Source organism: Coenobita brevimanus, chromosome 85 (assembly GCF_032717465.1).
Source record: "Coenobita brevimanus isolate Jiangsu-jjx chromosome 85, ASM3271746v2, whole genome shotgun sequence".
Taxonomy (NCBI): Eukaryota; Metazoa; Arthropoda; class Malacostraca; order Decapoda; family Coenobitidae; genus Coenobita; species Coenobita brevimanus.
Window position 1 is genome coordinate 2,575,130 of NC_137038.1, and position 14,185 is coordinate 2,589,314.

At 42.1% G+C, this 14,185-nt stretch overlaps 1 protein-coding gene across 3 annotated transcripts; it reads left to right on the forward strand.

The window, feature by feature from the left end:
- The first annotated feature begins 3,595 nt into the window (after window positions 1-3,595).
- Window positions 3,596-12,532, forward strand: Rpp25 (ribonuclease P protein subunit Rpp25). 3 transcript variants are annotated; one of them, XM_080280507.1, is made up of 6 exons: window positions 3,596-3,616; window positions 4,280-4,413; window positions 6,171-6,312; window positions 8,327-8,455; window positions 9,522-9,638; window positions 11,657-12,532. In XM_080280507.1, coding segments are annotated over exons 2-6 (1,242 nt in total). In that variant the 5' UTR covers window positions 3,596-3,616; window positions 4,280-4,412; the 3' UTR covers window positions 12,510-12,532. The 3 variants fall into 3 exon arrangements, with proteins under 3 accessions (XP_080136633.1, XP_080136634.1, XP_080136635.1); XM_080280508.1 differs by having other exon boundaries at window positions 4,283-4,413; XM_080280509.1 differs by lacking the exons at window positions 9,522-9,638; window positions 11,657-12,532 and having other exon boundaries at window positions 8,327-8,670.
- The last annotated feature ends 1,653 nt before the right edge of the window (window positions 12,533-14,185 follow it).

A 14,185-nucleotide genomic window follows, 5' to 3' on the forward strand; every position in this document is an offset into this window, starting at 1 on the left:
GAGTATAGATGTATTTATAAAAGGTGGAGGCGCCCATCATTCACTCTTTTTGATGTAGTGCTACCTTGCTACCTTGTGGTAGGTGGGGGCGCTCACCATCCACTCATTCGATGTAGTGCTGCTCTTGGGTGTCTGCCCTTTCCTCTCCTCCCTCCATTCCTTCCTTTCTCTTCTGCTTTCTTTCCTTCATTCTTTCCACATCCTTCTGCCTACGGGTCACACCCCCTCTTTTGTCTTTCTGTCCTTCATTCTTTCCTCTTCCTTCTGCCTGTGGGTGATTCAACACTGAGTGACAAGCCGAATGGTTTCCTGTACACCAGAAAACCATTTACTACGCTGGGTGGTAACCATATAACCAAATTATGGCACCTGGTGGTTTAGTTGGTAATTAAGGCTCTCCAATCGGATTGAGCCGGTGAAGGTTTATATCCAAGGGGGGATTGAGGTTATTGCTCACGTAATGCCACTCAGGGATGAGTGAGGCTGGTCATTCATCTTAAATGTCAGGACCAACTTGCCTAGCCCCGGGCTCCTACGGTCCTCATGGGGCAACGTAGGACTGGATGATGGATGGATGGATGGCTACCTAACTGAGATGATTCTACAATGATTTACAAACCCAATGTTTTCTTGCAGCCCAAAAAACAGTTTAGGCTACTATTCGTACGGTGGGTGTTGACAATATAAGAACGCCTGGTGTTTTGATGGGTTAAGATGGCACAACTGGATGTGGCTCATAAGGGTTTATATAGGAATGGTTGAGCTTTGTTGTTCTTATAATACCATTGAGGGAAGAGCAGCTGGCTACATTCTTAAACGTCTAGAGTAAGTAGCTCAGTCACCGCCGTTATACTCCTATTGGGGTAATAAAGAAGTGGAATGTAGACAGATAGATAGATAGGTGTTATATGTTATTTGTTACCTCAGTTACATACTTTTGTTACCTTGTTACAGATATATTTGTCATGATATGTTTTTAATTTAAGCTGTCTGCACTAAACTGTCCTCAACCTCCTCAATACGACTACGTTTTATTCGTTTTGTACTTGCTTCCTTCAGACGGGTTCAGGAAAGGAATGCCTTCGTGTGGTGGCACTGATATAATCAGGTGACTCAACTGCCTGCATATACAATCGTCCTTCAGCTACTTCCCTATCCCCCCAAAAGGAGGATGGTGGATTGCAATAGAGGGGGACAACTTCAGCCTGCAGTTCATTGGGTTCACATTTCAGATGAACCTGTGGCTACAACACTGCTGCTGGTACTGCTGCTGCTACTGCTACTACTACTACTACTTCCTTCATACAATTTTATTCACTGCTATTACTACTATACTACTATTACTACTACTTCCTTCAGACGATTTTATTCGCTGCTACTGCTACTGCCCCCTTCAGACGATTTTATTCAGTTTTGGAAAGACATCTTGTACTGACGGGGATAATGAAGGCTAAGCTGAATAAAAAGTCTGAGAATAAAATGTGTAATACAATCATCGGAGTGAAGAGCTTAAATGAGTGGCTTGGGAGATTCGTGACATCTCTTATTCAGCTCCTTATTCTGTACCTTACACATCAATATCCTCATGTATGTTGATTCCTGTTGTCTCACAGTTCAAGGCTACATGATACAGATAATTCATTTTAACCTGGCCCAAATTTTCATTCTTTTGCAGTTTATTGCACGTAACTCGGTGATAGAAAAAGGCAATATATACTTAGCAGGGCCGGATTATTAGGTAAGCTTATAGGCAAAATGGGCAACTGCCTACCAGGCCACGGTCTGTCACAGGCAATTCACACTTCCAGAGAGGAATAAATATACGCTTTGAGCGTCCAAATATGGGCCATCACCCATCAGGTCATCAAAAAAGAACATTATAGGTCATGCCAAAGTTTCACTGGAAATAACGAAAGAAAAAAAGGAGTTCTGCATGTTGCAGGCTAACCGTCTGCTTTGCCTACCAGGCCACAGCAGGGTTAATCCGGCCCTGATACTGTGGCTCGACATTCATTATGTAGCACCTCCTTGTGATTAGTACAGTATCATTAGTCTGTTGTCGACTCCGCATTGAAGATAGGAGGGATGGCAATTTCGGCCCAAGTTAAAGTGGACAGAGTATAGGCTAATAGGTTACGTTTATATTTAAGTAGCCTTTGTTTATATTTAAGTGTGAAGACGAAGGGGAGCTGCAAGGCTTGGTGGATGAGTTTGGGAGAGTAAGAAACGGAATCTTAAAGTGAATGTAGAGAAGAGTAAAGTTATGGTCTTCGAGAGAAGTGAAGTCAGCGAATGTACAGTGAGGTTGGATGAGGAGGAAATGGAAAATGTGAGTACGTTTAAATACTTGGGTAGTGTGATGAGTAAGGATGGAAGTTTGGAGGGTGAAGTGCTTGAAAGTGTGCAACAAGGAAGAGAGGTTCCTGGTTCCTTGAAAGCAGTGATAAGAAACAGGGAAGTGAGCATGGAAGTGAAAAAGTTACAACATGACAGTATTGTGATATCGACTCTAACGTATGGAAGTGAAGCTTGGACCTTGCTGGAGGGACAAGTCAAGAGTCAGAACAGTGGAAATTAGTTATTTGAGAGGTGCATGTGGAGTCACATGGAGTGTTGTGGTGTGGATGTGGATGTGATACGAAGCGTTAGGAGAAACACAGAGGTGGTTTGGCCATGTGGAGAGGATGGAGAGTGAGAGACTGACTAGGAGATTGTATGTGAGTGAGGTGGAGAGGGAAAGAGGGAGGGGGAGGCCAAGGATGAGATGGAGGGATGGAGTGGAGAAGTATATGAGAGAGGGGTGTGTGAGCTGGGAGCAGGGCAGTGAAATCGCGGGGGACAGGGCAATGTGGAGGCGATTTGTTTGTGGCCACCCCGTATGGGATTAAGGCGTCTGGCAATAGACAGATAGTCATTGTTTTACCTGACAGAACGAGACTAACCCCAGAACCTGAGTATGTCGTGGTTACATAAAATCAGATTATTTAGATAGATAAATCCACATCCACGCCCAACCATCAACCGAGTCGAATGGGGGATGAGGATCTTTGTCGGGTTAGACCAGACCCACTATAGAAATAAATCCTATCAACAACGTATTGTGCTGTATTTGTTACCTGGCACCTGCTTGACTGGAATAAGATAAAATGTAACTATTCCCAATGTTTAATGGCTACTGTTGGCTTTTAACCGTACCACAGCCCTTTACCAGCGGGATACTTTTTTGTGACATGACATCCTCCGGCACTGTATTTAAGTAATTGGAACTATCAGAAAAATGATAGTGATAGTCTCATAACTAGAATCAGCAGTCCACTGGGTACGTATATACAAATTTCACTTGAGGATGAGGCAGCAACAACAACAACAACAACATGATTTGTTTACTAAAGACTGTTGTATTCGGATGAGGTTTCAGTTTTGGCTTCGACATATTTCACGAAAACATTTTCATTTATATTTAGATTTACAGCAGGTGATTTATTTCATAAACAGTGGAACCAAACATAATGGAGTAATCACAGAACCATACATTGGAAGCTTTTTTGATTTAAAAAAAATATAAATGAAAATGCCAGTTAGTTGCAAGAATGGACGAATTTTGACTGGAAGTGTGGTAGGCAATTTTTTGCATTAGCACTGCTTCTATGGACTAAATTAGGGTAGGGTGGGATTAGTTAGGTTTGATATTAACTAGTTTATTTAAAACTGAGCAGTGCGCAACCCAGCTCACCTTAAAATAACATAGTAACACCAATCTTCAGTCATCCTAACCTTACCAAATCTCATGAAGCCAAACACTTGATTTATAAGAACCAAGGTAAGGACATTTTGAACACTGAAGGAAATAATAACATGCAGAATGTTATTGCCTTGTTCCACCCTCCAGACCCATGTAATATGCCAACAAAGAAATTTACAAGATTCTGAGTTTTTACTCATTGTAATATTCAATAGTCCTCTTTTCAAGCAGAAAGTTTTAGCTTGATGTCCAGAACAACACTGCTTCTGTGAGTTAGGGTAGGTAAAGTTAGGATGGGTGGGGGTAGGTTAGGATACCAGTAAGTCAGGTAAAGATTGCCAGTATAATTTTAGTTGGGTTAGGTTTTGTGTTGCCTATAGAGAGAATGATTGGTACTTAACCTAACCCATCATAAACCTAACTTAAACTCAAGTGATAAGAGCAGTGTTTGTGATAATTATAAATATTGTGCAGTTTACCCTCATTTAATTAACCATATCCTGAACTACAACAGTTCGTAAGGGTTGTTTATTTCAGCAGGCAGGCAGACACGGCTGAAAGAGGACAAGTTGATTGAAACGAAAGAAGAGAAGCAAAGGAAGCTGTGTTGCATTTTCCAAAACGGGCTGTTGACGTAAATATCTGCTACTGCCACCTTCCAACATAACCAAGTAAGGCTAATTTAACTTGCTTCATGGCAGGTTGTCAAGTTGTGTTACAGTTGATTTCTTTTTTAAATTTTTGTTGACTAATTTAGAGCCTAATTCATTCCTTTAGACAGTATAAAGACCTGTAACAGATGGTATAGTGGTAAATTTTTACAAGTGGACAATTCACCCCCCAGGTAGTGCAATATATTTTTCTGGCAGTTTTTGACGCAATTCGAATGTTTCTGACCTTCATTTTTGTCGGAAATGCCCCTCACCGAACACAATAAAACTAACCAAACCAAACCCAACATACCTAACCTATCTTAGGGGAGTAATAATCAGTTTCCGAATGGGGTAATGGGGGTTATTTGTGATCCATAGGGACTATACAATACGATAATGGTGCTAAAATTCCAAAACTGCATATTGTCCCCTTGTAAAATAATACCGGTATAGCTTCCATTAACCCTTGTATTAAGAGATCAGGAGAGGTGGTGATTTAAGGGTTTAGAGCAAATGTATGAGAGGCTGCTGAGGGGGGGGGGGCTGACATCAAGGGGGGGGATTGAATCCTTTTAGTACTTGGGTTTTCATTTTATCTCTTCACTACAGTGACATGTTTGTGGTGCTGGAGACAGATGTCTTCATATGATGGTACTAGTATAATCAGGCAGAAGAGCTGCTGGCACCTCAAACATCGCCTTTGACAGGAAGGTGGTGGACTGGAGGTTAATTTTAGCCTGCAGTCCACCAGGTTCATTTTCAGATGATGGTTGAGACAGCATTAGCAACAGCACTAGGACAGGCCTTTCCTGCACTAACTTGGATAATATTTTCTGAAAGTAGCAAGAATAAACCAACAAAAAAGTGTCATTTGATTCAAGAGGCTGTTAACAGTATTGTGTTTTGATTTTAAGATGTCTGGTGATCAAATTGTATGATACACAATAAAATTGTTCTGTAGTAAGCTAAGTAATTTGATTGTACAGGAGAGGAGAAAAAAAAAAAAGACTTCAGTTTAAAATTACTCTACTGTACTAGTTTTCACTTTAATGTTTTAGTTCTGATACAACACCAGTAACTGAGGTGCAGTAATTCCATTGATTCTGCAGCTGAAGTTTAGCTCCTTGTATTCAGTTACTGTATATACATACATATATACTGTATATATATATATATATACAGTGGTAGGTGGGGGCACTCACCATCCTCTCACTCGTTGTAATGCTGTTCTCGGGTAACTGCCCTTTCCTCTCTTCCTTCCTTCTTTCCCTCCGTCCTTTTCTGTCTTTTTTTCCTTCATTCATTCCTCTTCCTTCTGTCTATTGATGACTCTACACTGAGTGACAAGTCAAATGGTTTCTTGTACACCAGGAAACCATTTACTATCCTGGGTGGTAACCATATAACCAAATTATGGTGCCTGGTGGTTTAGTGGGTAAGGTGCAGGTTTATATCTGAGGAGTGGTTGGGGTTTATTGTGCACATAATGCCACTTAGGGATGTGTGAGGCTGGTCACTCTCATCTTAAATTTCAGCACCATCTTGCCCAGCCTTGGGCTCCTATGCTTCTCATAGTGCAACACAGGATTAGGTGATGATGGTGATGACCAGGTATTCTTTATGTTCAACTGCTTTTACCTCAGCATATCGATCATTGCTTAAAGATGATGCTGAGGTAACTGGTAATGGAACTAAAGTATAGTTAAGATAATATAGTAAAATTCTTTTTTTTTAATGAAAATTTCTTCAGTAATGTACAATAATTTCCTTGACAGTGGAGCACTACACTAAGGGCAAGAACGTGGAGTTGGAAGTGAATGTCGAAGGCTGCCTGCCGGGCTGTGTGAAGGAGGTGGAGACACTCAATATCCTTCCTTCCACTAAGCTTAGAGATGTCATTGACTCTGCCCTTCAGATGTGAGTTGCTGTATGGAGAAAAAGTAAAGCACAGGTGTAAACTGAAATCCAGCAGTTCCCCACAGATTCTTGCATGCACCAGTTGGGTAATGTCTTCTGAATTTGGTGAAGTTGGTGGCAACTTTTTGGCATCTGTCTCTGTCAGGATTTAGATGATGTTCTTATTAACTCCTTGAATACAGGAGGTCTCTTTAGTTTATTCTTGCTGCTGTAACCAGAGAGTTTAATTGATTGAAGGAAGCATCCCTTGGATGGACGGGATTTATTTAGGCTGTATCTAACCCTTCCAGCTTGAAAAGTATATCATAAGCTGAAAAAGTCTGTCAAGAGATACAGTAGTAAGGATACAATGGGAAAGGTGCCTTGGGACTGAATGGTTTAAGGTGCTTTTGAATTTATTGGACTTACATCAAAATTCAGTTGCTTTTCAGAGTTATTATATAGCTGAAACTAAAATAGAAAATACCCACACACTCCTTCATTCCAAGAGGTATGTCCAAAGATGAATAAAAGCATCTAGCATTACACAAAATAAAATACCTATACATAATATATATATACATTCTTAAGCTGGGGGGTCGAGAGATTTCACTAGCATTAAGGAATGTGTTACAGCTGTCTCACCAGATACACTATTTCATTTTTAGAATATCAATTTCTCAAGCCAGTGGTATTGAAGGTTTGCTTGATGTTGCAATAACTGTGATGGCCATATCTCTGGGCCTGGTGTTTAATAGTTGTACTTTTGTGGTTTCTCCTTTCTTGTTTCTGGATCCAACTTCACCGTGTCTCAGTAAGTGTGTTTAGCTGTGTAGATTTTGAATGTATGACCAGCAGACTGAAGCAAGTGCACCAGATTACATAGTGATGTGTTTTGTTCAACAGTATGTTGAAATGTTTTTTTATTACCATACTATACTTGGAGCTCTCTCACATGACACCGGAAATGGACTCCCATGGGAGATGTATAACGATGATTTGGTGTTGATTGGAGAGAATGAAAGGGAGGCAGAGGAAGGATTTTGGAAGTGGAGAGATTATGTGAGACACAGGGGCTTGAGAGTAAATGCAGATAAAACAAAGGTGATGGTATCAAGGGCTGGTGGCACCACTCTCAAATAAGAGGGAGAGTGGCCATGTGCAATTTGCCACAAGGGCAATGCCATCTTGTGCAGTGTTATTGATAAGTGGCCGCACAAGAGATGTAGTGTTATTGGAGGTAGACTGCAAGGCAATGCTGATTTCATGTGTGCAGTGTGTCAGGGAGAGCATGTGGAGATTGTCGGGTGTGAAAAGATTGATCTTGCTGGTGAGTCTCGAATGTGTGGAAGAGTTTTATTATCTGGGAGATATGTTAAGTGCTGGAGGTGGGGCTGGATCTAGCTCTGTGGCTAGAGTGAGAAGTGGTTGGAAGAAGTTGAGAGAAGTGTTGCCTCTCTTGACATTGAGAGGGCTCTCCCCCAGTGCTACGGGGACTTTGTATGCAGCATGTGTTAGGAGTGTAATGCTGTATGGTAGTGAGACCTGGGCAGTAAAGGAAGAGGATATTCACAGACTCAAGCATACAGAAATGACAGAGATTAGATGGATATGCAGTGCATCCTTGAGTGTTAGGCCTGGGGGGACTAAGTTTATGATGGAAGAGTTAAGAGGTAGAATGGGGCTGGAGTGTATTGGTGTTGTGATGAGGAAGGGTAGATTGAGGTGGTTTGGCCATGTGGAGAGGATGGGGGATGACAGTTGGGTGAAGAAAGGGAGAAGTGTTAATGTTAGGGGTAGGGATGGGGTCATTGAGTGTGACCTTAGGAATAAGAGACTGAATAGGGAGGCTGCTAACGATTGCGCATCATGGAGAACTGCCATTAGGTGACTAAGGCCAACGCATGCAGGCATGTTGGAGACTTAAACAAATAAATTAATAAAAAGAAAAAATGATACACTACAGTATATAGAAAATTGTGTTTAGATCTTCTGTACAGGTAGCTATAGCTTTGAAATGTTGTTTGACTGGCAGACTGAAACAAGCGGATAAGATGATATGGGTCGGATGTGGGCCTGCAGCAGGAAAAGCAGTGTCTGGGGCGGAGGTGATCAAGCGTCGTATCAAGAGTCTGCACCAATTGACACGGCTCACATGCAAGCGGTGAGGTGATAGCCAAGTCCATTCCACTTCCCTTTGAGGTGTAGGGACCCAAGGCTGAGCTACCAAAGTCCAGTACAATAAATCTCCCAGAATCTGGGAATGTATTTGTTTCATTTCACAATGTTTTGCATGCAGTTGGTGAGGTAACAACCATGCCCATTTTAACCCCATTCGAGGTGCAGGGCCCCACATCAATACTAGTGTAGTCCAATACAGTAAACCCCTATGAATATAGTGATATATCTTGTTTCATTCATAATACTTCCAGGGGATTTTACTCTACTTTGAAATTGTTTGACAGTGAATGGGTTAATGAAAGTACAGTTTGAAAAGTCACCTATGTGATGGCACTGGGGTGTTCTAACCACTACATCACCTGATGATGGTTGGAGGGGAACTGAATCAGTTGCAAAACCTGATCATTGCAGTGTATCATCTGAAGTTGTTGCAGCCATATAGCAAGAATAAGAGTACTGTAAAGCAATAATGATACCATAAACACTACACATTAAGATTCACACATAAATATCAGATAGACACTGCTGCACTATCTGAATGGAGGAGAGAAGGTTGGAGGAGGGGAGTTATTGTATTGGCCCTTAGCATTCATGATGTGAATTCACTGGACTGTAGAAAACTGGCTTCTTTTGCTATGATAGCTTTTTTGAAACACATTCCAAATTAAGAACAGAGGAGTGTCTGTACTGTAGTTAGCAGCCTTTTGATTTACATGAAAATGGTAAGTTATTTAGACAGGCAGTTTTCCTTATTTCATCAGAGACGTATTCCGATATATCACAGCTTTTTCATAGCATTTTCATACAGCTGCTTCCTTAATGTGGAAATGACAGATTGGTTTTATAAGTATTGTTGGAACATTAATGGGCATCTTTTTCTAATTTATTTTAGACTTGTATCCAAAACGGTTATAAGAAAAGGGAACATACTATATAAGAAGGATATTATATACATAGGCAGTTTTTTTCTTATTTACATTGGACTTAGATACCAAAAAAGACAATACTAAAGGCAACATGTAACATCTTTATGTACATGGATTTTGCAGGGTTGAAGAATATTGGGAACCAAAGCTAGATGGGCTGGACACATTGAAAGTGACAAGGGAGATCCCAGTGGTTGTTATCCTCTTGTCTCGCCTGCCCCTTGATACATCCCTGCCTGGGTAAGTTGAATTAGTGATTTTTTTTTTTTTTTTTTTTTTTTTTTTTTTTTTTTTCACTTTAAACCCAGCTTAGACCCTGTAATTTGGTGAGTAAAGTTATGGTCTATGAGAGTAATTAAGTCACTGAATGTACAGTGAGGTTGGATGAGGAGGAAATGGAAAATGTGAGTGGATGGGGTCGTAAAGGAGGTACAAGGTAGGGCAGTGGATGTGGGGGTGGCCCTAATGAATGAGGGTGAGATTTGGAAGCTTCCGGTGTTGCTGTTTGCTGATGATACAGTATTGTTGAGTGAAGATGAATGGGAGTTGCAAGGTTTGGTGAATGAATTTGGGACAGTGTGTAGGAGGAGGAAGCTGAAAGTTAATGTAAACAAAAGTAAAGTTATGGTGTTTGAGAGGAATGAAGTCACAGAGTGTGCAGTGAGGTTGGATGGTGAGGATATGGAGAATGTGAGTGCATTCAAGTACTTGGGTAGTGTGATGAGTAAGGATGGAACTTTGGGGGATGAAGTACGTGAAAGGGTACAGCAGGGAAGGAAGGTTGTTGGCACACTGAAAGCAGTGATGAGAAATAGGGAGGTGAGTATGGAAGTTAAGAAGTCACTGCATGATGGTATTGTGATCCCTACCCTGACGTATGGAAGCGAGACGTGGACCTTGCAAGAGGGGAACAAGTCAAGAGTGAGAGCAGTGGAAATGAGTTACTTGAGAGGAGCATGTGGAGTGACATGGAGGGACAGGTTGACGAATGAAGAAGTGAAGGAACGTTGTGGGGTAGATGTGGATGTGGTTGAAAAGATTAGGAGAAATACACTGAGGTGGTTTGGACATGTGGAGAGGATGGAGAATGAAAGACTGACTAAGAGGGTGTATGTAGGTGAGGTGGAGGGAGGGAGAGGGAGGGATAGACCGAGGATGAGGTGGAGGGATGGAGTTGAGAGGTATATGAGGGAGGGGGGGGTGAGTTGGGGGGAGGGGAGTCAAATGGTGGATGACAGAGTGACTTGGAGGCGTTTTGTCTGCGGCCACCCTTTGCGGGATTAGGGCGTCGGGCTATAGATAGATAGACTTGGGTAGCGTGATGAGTAAGGATGGAAGTTTAGAGGGCGAAGTGCTTGAAAGGGTACAACAGGGAAGAAAGGGTGCTGGTTCTTTGAGAGCAGTGATAAGAAATGGAGAAGTGAGCTTGGAAGTGAAAATGTTACTGCATGACAATATTGTGATACCAACTCTAAGGGATGGAAGTGAAACTTGGACCTTGTTAGAGGGACACAAGTCAAGAGTGAGAGCAGTGGAAATGAGTTATTTGAAAGGAGCATGTGGAGTCACTTGCAGAGACAGACTGACAAATGAGGAAGTGAAAGAGCATTGTGGTGTGGGTGTAGATGTCATAGGAAGCTTTAGGAGAAACACATTGAGGTGTAGTGGCCATATGAAGAGGATGGAGAGTGAGAGACTGATGAGGAGAGTGTATATGAGTGAGGTGGAGGGGGGGGGAGGGAGTGGGAGCCAAGGGTGAAATGGCAGGCAGGAGTGGAGAGGTAGGCTATATGAGAGAGAGGGGTGTGATCTGGCTGGGAGCAAGGCAGTGAAATGGTGGGGGACAGGGCGATATGGAGGTGATTTATTTGTAGCCACACCTGACAGGATTAAGGCGTCTGGCAATAGATAGATAGATATTTAGAAGTTTGATTTTTATTTCTGCTACTACCAGACAATTTTATTCAGCTTAGCAGATATTTTTTTCTTTTTTAATCGGAGGAGTTTGATACAGCCTTCCCTTTCAGTACAAGACATTTCTGAAATAATGAAATTATGTCAGGACCAACTTGCCTAGCCCCGGGCTCATACGCTCCGCATGGGGCAACATAGGATTGAATGATGGCGGCTGGATGAACCTGGGACATCAACAAGAACAGCAGCTGCATTGAACATAACTACACTGTGTAGTAGGTTGTATATTATTCTGCATTATGTATACATTAGTTAATTCTGGTTTCTCTTGAATTTTAAAACAGGTATCAGGCACCTGGAATGCTTGGGGAAGACTTCTGTAAACCTGAAGGAAGACCTCGAAGACAGCGAAAGGGACGCACAGGCAGAGACTGTGTGGTTGAGGATTTAAATGGAAATGCCAGTGTCTCCTACAACAGTAAGAACAGAAGCTGTGAATACAGTCAGACTGAAGAATGTGTGGGAGAGGAACAAGAAGGAAAGAGAACTGAGAGAACAGCAGAGAGAAGAAGAGGAAGAGGACAGAATGCTAGGATGAAAAGTCAGAATTTAAGAGGAAACAGAGGTAGAGGGAGAGATGAAGGAACTGGGGACAACAGAAATGAAAACTGGCCAAGTCAAGAAGAGAATAAAGAATTGGAAAGACAGAGAGTTGGAACAGGGAAAGAGGAAAGCTGTACATGGGAAGATAATGAAAACTGGAGAAGTATAGTGAGAATGAATGAAGGACGTCATGGAAGAGGAAGAGGAAGGGGAAGTGATAATAGTGAAAACAGAATAAAGCAAGGAATGAATAATGAAGGGCATGGAAGAGGAGGAAGGAAGAGAATGATATGTAGTGACTCTGAAGGCTGGAGAAATTATGAAGGAATAAATTATGAAATTCATGGGAGAGGACAAAGAGGAGGTAGAGGGAAAAGAGAAAGAGAGACATGGGGTGATGAGAGAGGTAGAAATGGTGAAGAAAGAGTTGGTGAATTTAGAAGAGAATGGGGAGGAGGAAGAGGCAGAGGGAGAAGAGGAAGGGGCAGTTGGAGTAGGAGAATAAATGAAGGAATATGTGAAGAAAGGCAAGAAAATGTAACAAGCTGTAGTAAAGTGAAGGATGGAGACTCTGCAGGAAATGAGGTAGAGTAAATAATATAAACCAATTAAAGGCTTATTATAGTATTTTGGTTTATTCATGCTGCCTCCAGATTATAATTTTTCTGTCTATCTATCTTTTGCCAGATGCCTTAATCCTGTTAGGGGAGGCCACAAACAAATCACCTCCATGTTGCCTGGTCTCCCACCATTTCTCTGCCCTGCTCCCAGCTCACACCTCCCTCTGTCATCTACCTCTCCACTCCATCCCTCTATTCCCTCCTTGGCCTCCCCCTTCCTCTCCCCCCCCCATCACCTCAGTTACATACACTATCCACGCCAGTCACTTGCTCTCCATCCTCTCCACATAGCCAAACCATCTGTGCATTTCTCCCAACCTGAACACACTACATGAATGGCTCACCTCAAGCAAACTCACAATAGCCCCAGCCAAATCTGTAGTGACTCTTCTCACAAACTGGACGCAGAACGTAGTCACATTCCACAACCTTACCATAAACAACACTCCCCTTCCACAAACACACATGGACACACGCACATGCACACACATGCACGCACACACGCATGCGCACACACAAACACACACACACACACACACACACACACACAAATCCTTGGTGTCATTTAAACAACACATCACTAACATTGAAAATAAATTAACACCAAGACTCAGTGCCCTAAGATTACTTGCCCATACAGTATTCTATGGCTACTTCAATGGTCACTGCTCCTCTGAACTGTCTGCATGCATTTCTCCACCTCTATGACGGATGTGTAGTACCCTTCTAGCAGCAAACCCTCATCCCTTTTCTGTCCAGGCATCCCGAAATGAATGGATCTTGAATTTGGCTCTCTCGTATTTTGTTTTTCTCTTGGAGGGAACAGTTTTGCTTCCACTACTTCCATCCTACTGATTTCATCCTCTCTTCTCACCTTCCCTCTCCCAGCCATTCCCTAGCCATTTATACTCACATCACTTTCATTCTCTGTGTTTAACAGTTCCTTAAAGTGTTCTTTCCATCTGCTCACTTTTTCACCCTCCTCCACTAGCAATCTACCATTTTTATTTTTCACTTCCTGACTTACTTCTTTATCACCCCGTCTAATTCTCTTTACCTCTTTCCAGAACATTTTCCTACATTCCCTCTACTTTACACTCAAATTCCTTCCAAATTCCTCATCCACTCTTTTCCTACTCTCTCTTACTAATCCTTTCACCTCTCTCTTCCTCTCTACACATAACTTTCTCTTCTGTCTTTCATCTTCCTCCATGCCTCTGCTTCCCATTCACTCACTACATGCTTTCTTTTTTTGTGTGACAGCTTGTCTCACCTCTTCATTCCACCATGCTGTTCCTTGCACCCCCTTTTGTCTTCTCTTAACTCCACACACCATGTCACATGCTGCACAAATTTCTTTTGTGAATATCTTGCACACACCATCCACCTCCCCCCATCTGCTCCAAATTATATTTACCCAATCGCTTCTCCACTTCTTTCTTATATTCTGCATTTTTTCCATCTTCTTGCAGCCTTTCTACCCTCCTTGTATGGACTACTTCCCCTTTGCCCTTCCCTCCAACTATTCCTGCATTGCATTTGAACCTTGACTTTCACCATCACCATGTGGTGGTCAGAAAGTCCACTCCCCCAACCTCTGTATGCTCTTGCATCAATTACATGCCTCATCGGGCTATAGATAGATAGATA